The sequence below is a fragment of the Musa acuminata genome, chromosome BXJ3-9, assembly GCF_036884655.1.
Source record: "Musa acuminata AAA Group cultivar baxijiao chromosome BXJ3-9, Cavendish_Baxijiao_AAA, whole genome shotgun sequence".
Lineage (NCBI taxonomy): Eukaryota > Viridiplantae > Streptophyta > Magnoliopsida > Zingiberales > Musaceae > Musa > Musa acuminata.
Genome location: NC_088357.1, coordinates 44,479,162 through 44,493,761, shown reverse-complemented (window position 1 = coordinate 44,493,761; position 14,600 = coordinate 44,479,162). Strand labels below are relative to the sequence as shown.

General features: G+C 39.2%; 2 protein-coding genes and 1 non-coding gene across 3 annotated transcripts; 1 reads left to right on the top strand and 2 right to left on the bottom strand.

The window, feature by feature from the left end:
• Window positions 1-75: 75 nt before the first annotated feature.
• On the bottom strand, window positions 76-3,102 carry LOC135648330 (universal stress protein PHOS32-like). The gene is made up of 3 exons (XM_065165918.1): window positions 2,218-3,102; window positions 602-642; window positions 76-344 (listed from the first exon to the last, which is right to left on the bottom strand). Exons 1-2 carry the CDS (start codon window positions 3,002-3,004, stop codon window positions 635-637), a joined length of 795 nt encoding a protein of 264 aa, XP_065021990.1. The 5' UTR covers window positions 3,005-3,102; the 3' UTR covers window positions 76-344; window positions 602-634.
• A 7,885-nt stretch (window positions 3,103-10,987) lies between these two features.
• TRNAS-AGA (transfer RNA serine (anticodon AGA)) lies at window positions 10,988-11,069 on the top strand. The gene has a single exon. It is a non-coding gene; the product is annotated as a tRNA-Ser (tRNA).
• Window positions 11,070-12,065: 996 nt separating this feature from the next.
• Window positions 12,066-13,096, bottom strand: LOC135649093 (uncharacterized). Its single transcript, XM_065167202.1, has 3 exons — window positions 12,524-13,096; window positions 12,343-12,435; window positions 12,066-12,302 (listed from the first exon to the last, which is right to left on the bottom strand). The coding sequence occupies exons 1-3, from the start codon at window positions 13,094-13,096 to the stop codon at window positions 12,066-12,068; spliced, it is 903 nt and encodes a 300-aa protein (XP_065023274.1).
• Between the last annotated feature and the right edge of the window lie 1,504 nt (window positions 13,097-14,600).

Genomic DNA, 14,600 nt, shown 5'->3' with positions numbered 1-14,600 from the left:
GAACATACTACTTAACTTTGTGCTATTCATCTTATCAGTCCACAGTTTGACAATTGTAGCCACAAAACAAAGTCATGATCTAACTACCATTTATTTTCTGAAAACACCATAACAACATGCAGATCATACAGGCATCCCCAAAAGGAGGACAATATCCCAACAACATCAACTTTTTTTTACTTTTTACAGATAAGTCAAATGAACATCTACTTTGACCAAGGAACTCAAGGATGCTCAGAATCTACCAGCTTACAAGGCAGTTGACAAGTGCGATAAAGAACAGCATTTGGTTCAAGTGCTGGAGTCACCCTCCATCTCAGTTTCATGCCTCCGTCCGACACGGCCTAACAAATGGCATAGTGATAGCACATGAGACGGACAAAAAGCAGATTGAGTGTAGTTAAATGTAGCAAGCACATAAAAGGCTATGTATCATCGCAGTGAGACCAGTGCACCCAAAGAAATAACATATGGCCTGTGTGACAGAACCAAAATAGTGATTGTTTCTTCAAAATTAGAAAGATGAGCTCAAAAAACTAGATAATACATGCTAAAAGTGAAAGTGCACAAACTTATTAAATACAAGGAAATAATCCCAAACCTGGATTCAAGATGACCCGAGAGCAAATACTTGTCAAGTGTCTGCAAGTAAAACAAATATTTCAACTATTAAATATTCTGGTTATAATGGTTGGACAACGTTAATAATGCCGATTAACGTGAAAGAGAGATGAAATATTGACAGGCCTTTCAGGTTTCATTATTCAAAAGGAAAGAATGTCGATTCATAGTAACTGCACTAACTCGGTAAGAAAATTATGTTCGAGAATGACCAATTGTGCAACGAAAAGAATAAGTTCTGACCTAATATGTTGCAACTTATCCAATTAAAGGTAGACACTCTAAAATCAACTAAAATAAAAGGACAATAGGATATACAACAAATATAATATCAAAAATATGTAGATTTTAAATGCTAAAACGCCATAACAACAAACAATCTACACTGCAATATGTCAGTGAGTGGAAATAATGTTGAAAGGCCACCAAGATTGGAAAATACCATGATAAACTGCTTAAATTAAAGACAATAGTGCAGATCATGGTCACCATGCAACAATTGCTCATAAATCATGGCTGACCTACAGTTATCTGCACAAGATCAAATATGTCACTTATCACGGTATCACCAATTCTGTCTCCCAACTATACAATTATTCATCGTAAGAATCAGAGTCACAGCAAAGCACAACCCATCCCCTAAAAGTGCACCATATAACGGGTATAATGTGGCAACAGATCACTAAGCTTCAATATTAATTTACATGGAAACCTGTACAAGTTTAGACCTATTGCCAACTATTTATTATAACTTTAAGAGATGTAACTAAGAAGAAGCAAACATAACATGTTTACTCTGTTAAAATATGTCTTAAATGATCTTTCAGAGCTCAAGAACTTCCAAGCAATAAAAGCCACAACTATAAATGTGAAGCCCTTCGAATAAAGTGGGTTCAAATGTTCAATGGATTTCAATGTCTCAATTTGACGGTGTAGCTAGAATCCATCAGTGACAAGTTATTTCAGAAGTTTTTTAGTGCACTCTTTTAGTCCTAAGGCAGCACTGCTACGTTAGGGCACTTTTCAAAGTTCAAACTATTGCATCGCCAAATGGCATCAAACAGGACCTTGGAACAAGTTACTAAAAGTAGATGCTGTTCAATAATAAAGATCAGAAGTGAAAGAGAGCAGTAAATGAAAACCGAAGTTAACCTGGAAAGAGGTATCTGATTTAATAAAACAATTATTTCCAGAAAAATTCGCATACAAAGTCAGATTATGCAGTCTTGAACTATTTGTTTCTGGGCTAACTAGTATTTTTTGGCCCTAAAGGACTCCCGAAACCGATCAAGATACCACAATGAACAGACTTGTATCTAGACTCCGGGCATGCACATCAAACACCATGCTCTCATGGAGCAAATATCATGTCCCAATTTCCAACATCTGATCTTCTGGAAAGCATCACATTCATATAGTAAATATCATGTCATATGATTTTCTATTTCTAGCCTTCAGAGATGCAGGTCAAAGTTCAAGTTCATAAAACAGATATCAATTCATCATTTTTAATCCTTTATCTACTCTTCTAACATGCACAATATCGATCACATTCATATGGGAAAAGGGTAATAGTTCTACGGAGTAAGAGTTGACCTTTATGCTCCATGTAGGCATCATGGTACTCATCTTCTTCAGGGACAGGGTGAAGCTCTCCGCCCTCTGCCGACCCCTTTGCCATCGACGGACAAGCGCCCTTTGCAACAACACCAGCATCAGCTGCAGCTGCGGCCCCCTCATCGCGGACGACCACCACGGGGCACACGCAGTGGTGGACGCAGTAGTCGCTGACGCTGCCGAGCCTCCCTTTGCCAGTCCTCCTCGAGGCTCCGAAGCCCCTGCTGCCCATGATCACGGCGCTGAGACTGAGCCGCTCCACCTCGAGGCAGAGCCGCTCCTTCATGTCGTGGTCCTTGACGATGTGGATCTTGAAAGGGATCTGAGCCTCCACAAGCGGCCGCGCAAGGTCCTGCGCCTTGGTGGCAGTGAAGGCGTCGAAATCCTCCTCCAGCTTCTGCTGCGACTCGTCCGAGCCGGCGCCCTCCTCCGCAGCCTCTTCGGAGACGGAGAGGTCGACGGAACCCCAGTCAGCGCCGTAGAGGACGGATGTGGGGCGAACGTGGAGGAGTATGACGGCGTCCCCGGGACGGAGGTAGTTCTGGACGGCCCACTTCACGGCGTAGGCGCTCTCGTCGCTGAGGTCGACAGCGATGGCGATCCGGCGGTGGGAACCGAAGGAGGGGTTCGCGGCGGCAGCGGAGGAAAAGAAGAAGTTCGGGGAGGACGGCTGGATCCCATCCTGCGCGGCCGCGGCCGCCGCCACACGGGCCAGTGGCGGAGGGGCCTGGCTGTCTGACTCCGGCGTGGTCTGTTTAGGGATCATTCCGGCGAGAAGCTACGATTTGTATGGTTTGTAGACCTTTTGCGGGACAAAGATCAGTCCTTTGGCGTGCGCGAGAGAGAGAGGAGACGCTAAGGTTGGATTCGATGGGGGAATATAATGGCCGGCGAATATCCTCTTTTTTAATGACGTAAATGCCCTTATATTTATTCTTTTCCTTGATGATTTTTAGAAAAATATATAAATTACAAATATGATAATATTATTTATGTACGAATCGTTGGGAAAAAAATCTATTTTTAAATATTTTTTCCTACTTTTAAAATTATTTATTTTTTATAAAAAAAATAATTAATTAAGATAATATGTCTTAATATATTAGTTGCATTGAACACTATGAATATATATATATTTTTTTTTTATTCCGAATGAATGTATCACATGTAAAGAAGAGGATCTTATCGTATCGGATAATTTATATATATATATATATATATTTATTTTTTTTTATAAATAGAGTACCTTAGTTATGGTAGACATTTTAAGTTTTTTTATCCTCAATGGATACATCATTCGTCGATAAGATATATTAATTATATTATATGCTTTAGATATTTTTTCGGGATGGATGCAACACGATTTGATCACATCGAACACTTGCAAATTTTTTTTGCTTTGGATGGACACATCACATCACATCTAAAGAAGAGGATAATCTAAGTGAATGCATCTTAATGGACACATCTCATTATTACATTAGGCATATCATATTTACTTTTTATTCTTAGTTGATGCATCGTGCACAGAAAAATGATGCTTTGATTGTATTTGTGCTTTAGATGGTTTTGCATTTTCGACATATATATCATAAAGGAAAGAGGAAGCTTTGGTCGTGTCAAGTGGTCTGGATATTTTTTTTCTTGAGCAAGCACATCATTTGTGAAAGAAACGATCTTATCTCATGTGACTGATGGAAAAAGATACAACAAAGAAGAGGATAGAAAACACTATGGAAACAAATAATAAACACAAGATCAAGAATACTTTAGGAAAGATATTTAGACTTGAAACATGTATAAACACTTTCCTAAAAACGATATTTGCACCTTCTTCTCAATAAGATTGCTTTGGGTTTGATGCAAATAGTTTTAGTGGATATGACAAACCTTTAGAAGATCTGTATTGAGCAAACAATAAAGAATCTTCATCTTCAGAGAAGAATTAGAGAATGTCTAACTCAATCACTTGGAGAGTAAAGAAGAAGAGCATGAAAGAGTTGTCTTTGTAATTTACCCTCAAATAGTTATTTATAGATATTTTCTCAAAAGATATAATCTTTGAAAATTAACTATTTTCTCAAAAGACACAACCTTTGAAAATTATAACTATTTTCTCAAAAGACATGATCTTTGAAAAATAACTACTAAAAAATAAAAGAAAACACCTTTTCAAATAAATCTTTTGAAAAGAAATTCTTTTTTCTTTTTAATTTGAACAATTTATAACAATCCCCCACTTGTTCAAATTTAAAATTTTCTCCAAATGATTAAATAGTATTTATGAATAAAGTAATATATCTTTCGATTTGAATATTACCTTAGTGTAAGCATCACAAAGTGAAGTCGAAATCCCAAATAGCATAAAAGCTTTGAATTTGTTATTCCTCGTGACAACACCAGTGATACCACACACATAAATACAACATTCTTGTATTCCTCATAAAATCTCGCTTAGCCCTAATATGGCCTTGGGCTCATCCAAGTTCATAAACTTTTATGAGAGAAACTCCAACTCTCAATCGAAGCGGCACCACTTCTAAGTTCATATAGGTGAAGTTCTTATAGTATCTTTGTCACTCTTTGAGATACTTGTCCTAACTTGACTGAACTTCATTAAGAGTATAATTAACTCAACCCTCATTCGGTGACAACCAGCACTTTAACATCTTTAGATGAGACTCATAAAATATTTCAAAGTGCTGAACCACTCCACATATCAATGACTTGTTCTTACCCTTTGAACTCTTCATTACTCATTTCATAATGTTGAGTAGGGTTGCTATCATTGGTGGATCTTTTATTCAATGAGTTTTAGCCCTATCCATTTTGATGTTGATCTTACAACTTCTCTTGTAAGAGGTTTGGTGAATGGATCAGTCAAATTCTCACTTGTTTTCACAAATGTGAGTGAAATAATCCCACTCTTGATTAATTTCCTCACATAATCATGTCTAAGACTTATATGTCTTGACTTTCCATTATATATTTCACTATATGCACGAGCTAAAGTGGCTTCACTATCACAAAGTATAGAAATTGAATTCACACTCTTAGAAGTCAATGGAATTTCTAATAGAAAGTCCCTCAACCATTCAGCCTCCTTTCCTGCATCTGCTAGAGCAACAAATTTTGATTCCATAGTTGAGTGAGTTATACACGTTTGTTACTTGCTCTTCCAAGAAACAGCGCCACCTCCCAAGATGAACACCCAACCAGTAGTGGATTTGTTATCTCCAAAACTCGATATCCAACTTGCGTCAGTATATCCTTCTAAAATAGCAGGAAATTTTGAGTATTGTAGGCTATAATCTTTGGTTCGTTTAAGGTACCTAAGAACTCTTTCAATAGCCTTCCAATGCTCTATATTTGGATTGCTAGTAAATCTACTCAATTTACTAACTACAAATGCTATATCAGGTCTTGTGCACTGCGTTGCATACATAAGACTTCCTATAGCACTTGAATATTCTAATTGAGCCACTGTTCTTCCAACATTCTTGACTAATTTGATACTTGGGTCAAATGGGGTATTTGCTTCTTTGATTTTTAAGTGACTGAATTTCTCCAATACTTTCTCTATGTAATGAGTTTGACTCAAAACATATCCCCCACTATTTCTTTTTACCTTGATACCTAGTATAGTATCAACTTGCCCAAGATCTTTCATCTTAAATGTTGAAGATAGAAACCTCTTTGTTTCTACAATACCTTTTATGTTGTTGCTCACTATTAGCATATCATCAACATAAAGGCAAACTATCACCATATAGTCATCATAAGTTTTGAGATAAACACATTTATCTGCAATATTATGAACAAATCCATTAGAAAGAATTATTGCATCAAATTTCTCATGCCATTGTTTTGGAGCCTGCTTTAAATCATACAATGACTTAATAAGTTTATACACTTTATGTTCATTTCCCAGTAGAACAAAACCTTCGGGTTGTTCCATATATACCTCCTCATCGAGGTCTCTATTTAGAAATACTGTTTTGACATCCATTTGATGAACATAAAGATCAAAAATTGATGCTAAAGCAAAAATAATTCTAATAGATGTGATCCTAGCCACAGGAGCATATGTGTCAAAATAATCTATTCCTTCCTTTTGTCGAAATCCTTTAGCAACTAACCTTGCTTTGAACGTTTGGAGAGTACCATTTGTATGATACTTCCTACAAAATATCCATCTACAACTAATAGATTTTGAGGCAAAAGGTAAATCGACAAGTTCCCAAGTATGGTTTGACATAATAGAATTCATCTCATCATTAATAGCATCTTTCCAAAAAGCAGCATCACGAGAAGCCATAGCTTCTTTAAATATTTTAGGATCATCTTCTACTTGTAAAACAAGAGAAATTGTTTTTAATACTCTCTCATTAGTTCCTTCTACAAGGTAAAAAGAAATACTTTGAGAATCAATCTCATCCGATCTTAATGTTTTTGCTTTTCGTACACGAGTGCTTCTCCTTAATTCATAAGATTGCTCTCCAACCTCTTGTGAACTTGATTGATGTCCAATCAAAGGAATTTTAGGTTGCTCACCAACCTTTTGAGATTTCTTCACTAGTGACTCTTCACTAGTTGGAGGATGAACATTATTACTAGAAGTCAATAAATGTTCAAAAAACTCCACATCTCGAGATTCTATTATGATATTAGACTCCAAATTGAGAAGTCTATATGCTTTGCTATTTGAAGCATAGCCTATAAATGCACATTTGATTCCTCTAGGTCCCAATTTTGTCCTTTGAGGATCATTATTTTTACAATATGCAAGACACCCCCATACTTTAAAATAACCAATGTTAGGTCGTCTTCCTTTTCATAACTCATATGGAGAGATCTTATTCTTTTTAGAGGGAATTCTATTTAAGATATGACATGCAGCCAATAAAGCTTCTCCCCACAAATTATAAGATAGTTTAGCATGCAACAACATAGCATTAATCATCTCTAGATAAGTTCTATTTTTTCTTTCTGCTAATCCATTTTGCTCAGGTGTTCTAGGTGCTGAACATTCATGAATTATGCCATGTTGATCACAAAACAAGTTAAATTCATTAGGAAAGTATTCTCCTCCTCTATCACTTCTTAAAGCTTTAATTTTCTTCCCGAATTGATTTTCAACTTCTGCTTTATATGCCTTAAAAGCATTAAAAGCATCATTTTTATGTTTCAATAAGTACACATATGTGAATCTAGACATATCATCTATAAAAGTAATAAAATATCTATTACCTCCTCTCGTTAATATGCTATTTAATTCACATATATCATAATGTATTAAATCTAACAAATTAGTATATCTTTTAACCCATTTGAAGGGTTTCTTAATCATTTTTTATTTAACACAAATTTCACATTTATTAAGATCATCAAAATGACAATTTATTAAGCCACACTTAACCATTCTTCTAATCATGCTAATTCCAATATGTGCTAATCTATCATGCCATAATGAATAAGAATCAACAATATAAATAGAAGCAACATCTTTATTAACTTTAGAATCATTATCAATAGTAGATAATTTGACCATTCCCTCAGTGGAATAGCCTTTTCCAACAAAAGTTCCATTACGGGATAGAATTAACTTCCCGAATTCAAAAACAGATTTAATTTCAGGTTTGCTAAGGAGATTCCCACTCACTAAATTTCTACTCATATCCGGTACATGAAGAACATTAGTAAGAGTGACTTTCTTACCTGAAGTGAAAGTGAGTTCCACATTTCCTTTACCAATCACCTTAGAACGAACTTCATTTCCCATTTGAATCTCTTGCCCTTCTGTGACTTCTTTATAAGTCTTGAAGAGTCTCTTATCATAGCAAACATGGACGGTAGCACAAGTATCGTACCATCAACCAGAAACCTTACCAAATATGGCATTCATTTCGCTCACCGTAGCGATTATATTATCATCTCCCTCAACGGAGTTGACTTTTGGTTTCTGACCTTTTTTAAATCTGCAATCCCTAGCAAAATGACCAGGTTTTCCACAAACAAAACAACCTCCACTTTGTGGCTTCTTAAATTTTCTTTGATCCCTTTTAGGGCCAAAATGATTCTTCTTGTTTTGTTTGCTTTTGTTGGAATTCTTAGGCTGATTCACAACATTTGCTTTTATATTGCAAAAAGAGTTCTCACTCTTATCTCTCATCCTCGATTCCTCCTCGATTCGAAGATGTTTTTGAATTTGCTACAAAGTGATATCCTTGGAGTCATGCAAAATCTTCTTCCTATACCCTTTCCAAGATGAAGGCAACTTGGCTATTACAACCCCTACTTGAAAAGGTTCAGGAAGTTCAATTTTTTCAGCCTTCAATTGATTAACAATGACCTGCAACTCATGTACTTGTGTGCTTGTCATCCACAAACTTGTAATCAAAATATTTAGAAATTAAAAATTTCTTTGTACCTTCTTCCTCAGCATGATATTTGAATTCCAAAGCATTCCAAATTGCTTTTGTAGATGGTTCCATCGTATAAAGATCATAAAGCCGGTCCGAAAGAGCATTGAGAATGTGTCCTCTACACATGACTTCATCTTCATTTCTTTTCTTTTGTTCAGCCTTGATTTCATCGGTGTCATCGTCGGTTGGATCAGGAATTGGTTGAAGATTTGGATTAAGCACATAGAAGATCTTCAAAGCAGTCAACATGAACTTCATCTTGTCTTGCCAACGGGTAAAATTCGTTCCATCAAAACGATCAAAACGAACAAAATCTTGATTCAATAATTTGATGGTATTTGTAGCCTCCATAGTGAATTTGTATAAACTCACAAGATATCGTTTTTAGATTGTTGGAAAAAGATACGACAAAGAAGAGGATATAAAACACTATGGAAACAAATAACAAACACAAAATCAAGAATACTTTAGGAAAGATATTTAGACTTGAAACGTGTATAAACACTTTCCTAAAAACGATATTTGCACCATCTTCTCAATAAGATTGCTCTGGGTTTGATGCAAATAGTTTTAGTGGATATGACAAGCCTTTAGAAGTTCTGTATTGAGCAAACAATAAAGAATCTTCAGAGAGGAATTAGAGAATATCTAACTCAATCACTTGAAGAGTAAAGAAGAAGAGCATGAAAGAGTTGTTTTGTAATTTACCCCCAAATAGCTATTTATAGATATTTTCTCAAAAACACAATCTTTGAAAATTAATTATTTTCTCAAAAGACATCATCTTTGAAAATTATAACTATTTTCTCAAAAGACAAGACCTTTGAAAAATAACTATCAAAAAATAAAAGAAAACACCTTTTTCAAATAAATCTTTTGAAAAGAAATTTTTTTTTCTTTTTAATTTGAATAATTTATAACAGTGACATGATGCAATTAGATCATGTGATTAAGTGATACTGTGACGAGAAATTCTATATGTAAAAAGGAAAGAATTTTTCATAAACAGTCAGATTCTAGTCTGGCTGTTGATCGATCTCCGACCAACAATTTATGGGCCAAACCAGATTAGAATCTGACAATTTATGAAATAATTTCTTTCTTTTACGTATAGAATATCTTATCACAGTATCTCACTTAATCACTTGTATTAAAACTAATACAAGTGAAATGTATTAATAATAACTTATATATCAATCAATAATAACCAAATAAAAGTTACCTGAATCGATTTGATGCATTAGATACATGTTAGCATGTCATCTGTGCTTTATCATTAGCACATTAATATAGAAAGAAAAGACCATATGACTATGGTGTCATAATATCGAGTAAACAAGATCAGTTAATATTGTTACGACACATTTATGCTTCTACCCAATGGATGCCTTTTGATGCCATGCTTATAGTTAGTTTTTTTATCTCGAATGCTACAGAATTTATAGTTTATTTGCATGTTAGAATTTACAGGTAGGTAGTCAGTATAATCCTTTTACATCCTATCCTAACCATGCCATCATAATTGGGATTGACACTCTTGGGAAAGAAGACCTATTGTTCCATATTTCAAAAGCTCTAAGCATAAAGAATTCATGCTTACTTCCCTCCCTCGAAGATCATTAGGAAGTCTAAAAAAACGGATTTTTGATGAATGCAAAAGTCCTATAAAAATTAAGATGATACTAGGAAAGATAAGCATGCAAATGCACGATTAACTGCACAAATAGACAAATCATGATACGTTGATTACAAAAGTCGATGTAACCTATGAATCAAACTAATTTGTTAGTAGAATTATAGCCAATGATATTTCTTCTTCCTTAGCTTTAGTTGTTCTAATCTTTTTTCTAATAATTTGTTTGAGTAATTTTAAGTATGATTATAAATCATAATTAGTCTAAATTGTGATTATAAATCATAATTAGTCTCTCAGTCGTATGCCCGACATGAGTTAGCAATTCTCTTTAACTTTATGAACTTTGCACAACTCTTTTGATCGCTGAACAACTCATTCAACTTTGCAATTCTCATTTTTTACCAAACGTCTCGCTTGTCTTGAGCATCATCAAGTATGGTTGCCAACGTCGAGTCATAGTTCGAACTTAGCCATCTCAACCTTTGTGTGCTATACATTCTTCCAAATCTGTTTGTCCTCATGATGCCTCTTACGCGAAGGATTGATCATTCCTTTGAATGTTAATATCAGATATCCATTCAATTTTCTTATTCCTTTGAATGTCCATTCATTTTTCTTATATTTTCACATGCTATTAGTAGGATGAGATATTTTCTATAATTACGAAGAACAAAGTGATTAAAGTGAAGTGGACGTGCCGGAGTGGTTATCGGGCATGACTAGAAATCATGTGGGCTTTGCCCGCGCAGGTTCGAATCCTGCCGTTCACGACCTTTGTTTCTTTTAAATTTTCAATGTTTTCTGTCACAGTTATTATGCTATCTACACGAGCAACGGTTCATAGAAAACGCATATTAGTTATTTTTTATTGCGCCTATTACCAAATAAGCTCTTCTCCTCTACACAGACATCTACACAACGAACGAAGATAGTGTGGCGAGTTATGTTATTGTGTGTTTCGCTTTTCATCAAATAAGCTGCTGAAGCCACAACGTACGACCTGTACCACCCTGCAACCACTTACACACTCGATGTAGTACTGCCTCTCTCTCTCTCTCATATACATAACATGCAAATGATCCCTAACCTTTCTTTCTGGTTCTGTCATGCAATATTATCCCGAAATCCCACGCTTCTTTTATATTTCTTCGTTTTCTTGGGTCGTACACTTCCTCTTAGCGCCGTAACAGGCGAGCCCAGAGAATGCCACCATCGGTAGCATATAATGACCAAGATATCAGTGATATCGGAAACATGCATTAATGGCCCACGGACTCGTACTAAGAGCGTTACCATACAGCCTCTCCTATAAGAGACCGCAAAGTGGTAAGGCTCTGCGCCGGCTCTTTCTCCTCTCTCAGACTCACAGCCCTTCCCTTTTCACGGAAACCATCACCTGCCCCTTCCACTGGAAGTTAAGTGCAAGAAACCCAAACTACTTTAATTTATTGTCGACTCCCTTCTATTACTGCACCCTTCTTCTTTATAGAATGTAGACTTCCCATATCGAGCCAAACCCAGTGCGACGTGCATCGCCTATCATGTCAACCTGTGTTCTTGATTCTATTGCTACAACCGTGACAACTTCTTGCAAGAAGATTGAGCTCAGCAAGAAGCTCATAATGAGACATAATACAATGCTTAGCATGCCACATCAGCTACCAAAAAACTAACTAGCTACTTGCTCAACAAAAGTAACATGAACGTCTTCCAATGATTCTAACGAACAGTAATTAAAAGGAAAAGAAGAGTCACACTTGCTTTGATTATATGGAAAGCTTGAGCGAGAGATCGAGGAGAGTAGAAGAAGCTGCAGCGGCGGAGGAAGAGGAAGCGTCACCAGCCGTGCGATCAGCGAGCTCGGGGGAACCATCGCCGTTGGATACGCTTACGCTGCTCGGCGGGAAGAACTCGAACTCCTTGATCACCTCCCTCTCCTTCTCGCCCGCCGGCTTTCCCTGAAGTCCAAAGAGAAGGCATCCAATCAAAATGGAGGAGAAGGATGCGAGGAGGATTGGGGGTGAAGGGGACTGGGATCACCAGATCGACCGCCATGGCGGCAGCGAGGTCCATCTCGAAGTAATCCGCACCGGTGGCCAGGTTGTCAGATAGTTTGTTGCCGAAGAGGCGCTTCTTCTGAAGGGTAGTTTCATCAAAGAGAGCGGAGTCAGTGGAAGAAACTAGAGAGTGGCGGAAACCCTAATGGAGGATTTCCGGGGCTTACTCTGGCGCAGAACTCGCACGGGTCGGAGAGGCATTGCGGATTTTGGCTTGAAGGGGGCTCTGGAAACGGACTCCCGACGTGGAATCTGGCGTCCCCGGCCGTCGCCTTCCGGTACCGATCCAGCCCGTGATGATCGTCCAGCACGGACCGGGCGACGGTTCCGGCAGCCGCTCCGCCGTAAGCTACCGGCCCATGGACAATCTGGCGGTAACGGGTGAGGTATCCGTCGAGGGGCTGCCCGGCCGAGTAGACGATGGGGGCGCCATACACAGCCCCGGCGACGGGGGTGAGTTGGTGAAGGTGGAGCGGAAGAATGCCATCGCGAGCGGGTTCGAGCTCCGTCATCTTCTTCCAGCGCTCCTGGAGGCGGAGCCTCTCGAGCTGGGCGACGCCGAGGCCCCTCTGAGGCGGGCGCTTCGGCGCTGCCGCCTTGGCCCCCGCTCCGCCCTTCCGACCCTTGGCCTTCCCCGCCGGAGCTTCGGCAGAGGAAGTGTTGGTCTCCGCGGCGCTGCCTTCTCCGCCTTCGTCGGCCTTGTGCCGCGCTGAGGACCAGAGGAAGAACGACGTCGCCATTGTTGCACCTAAAGGCGAGCAGGAGATGTGTGTGTATGTAAGAGGGGGAGAGAGGGAGAGAGAGGAAGTGCGTGTGAGGAGTAGGTGGGGTATATATTTATGGGACGAAGGGGTAGAGATGGATCCAAAAACAAGATCAACAAAATGTGTCTACCGTGATAGCATAGAGGTAGCATAATAACAACCGAGTTCGAGGCAGGGTCGGTGGTCCCAACAGACTGGCCGACACGTGGCGCAAGGTGATTCCGGTGGCGAGGGGCCTCATGTCCCCAGGCACCAACGTGTGGGACCCTGCTCTCACATTCTCCTTGCCTGTTTGACGTGGGTAGGATTTCGGGGGCTACGAGTGGCCGTTCACTGTGAGTGGAAGTAACAGACGGTGGTTTGGGTGTAGGGTCGATCTCATAGGGGAGGAGAGCGGGGCAGATGGCGTAGGGCCAGTAGTAGGGTCATGGAGGAAAGGTGGGTTGGGGTGAGCCCGACTCAGCGTAGTAGTAGATCAGTTAATGGGAGAAGGACCTGCTGTCGTGGACGGGAAGATCAATCAATTTATTCTTTTTTGTTTTGCTGCGGACACGTTGCGATGATGAAGTGTCTCTGATCGGGTTTTGGACACCCATTGGAATAATAGGATTAGATTCCCGCCCTAGTCTAAGAGATCCCCGGACCCACTGTAGTCATAGTGCGAGCCAATGAAATGTCACCACGATGGTGGTCCCACAGGTATCCTTGGAAGAGCGAGAGGCGGCGGCTGCCCAACGACGCGAGTCAAGTAAGAGGCATTATTATTATTATTAGTATTTGGAAGGTAATTAAGGATGGATAGTGATATATGATTAGGATTCGGGACAGACACGCAGAGAGAGAGAGAGTGTGTGTGTGTGTGTGACACAGACTGCGGCCTACAGTTTACTGGGGTGGAGCAGCGGGAGGCAGCCTTTCGGTTCGCGACATTGTGCGGACTGTCGCCGTCGCCGGAAGACGCAGTGCCGCCGAATCTTGATATACCCAAACTAGCCTTCCTAGTGTGAGCTTGTCACCTACGTCCCAACTCCACAATCATTAATTAGTAGGCGGATCAAACACGACGCCCTAATCCACGCTAAGAACGCAGGTTCCCGTCCTAACAGCGTTTGAAGCTTTTCTTGAGCGTTGATTGGGCAGGATCGTAAAGAAAACATAGAATCCAGCATGGTTGTCGGCTGCGAACTGTGACTTATGATTTTGATCTGCCACTTGTTCGATAAAAGTCCCCAAAGAAACATGCTGGAAGGGGACCATATACATAGGATAGAGAGAGAGAGAGAGAGAGAGAAAAGCAGGTCGGCTACGCTAGTAGTGCTGAAAGAAGAAGGGGGGACGCATGGCTTTTGAGAGTTCAGCAAAAACAGCAACGCAGGCAGGGAAACAGTAGCAGCAGATTGACCGTATCCCAACGGAGATCCGCCACCAAACATACACAATAATGTTTCAGGAATATAGTAAGGCTGCAGGACGAGGACGA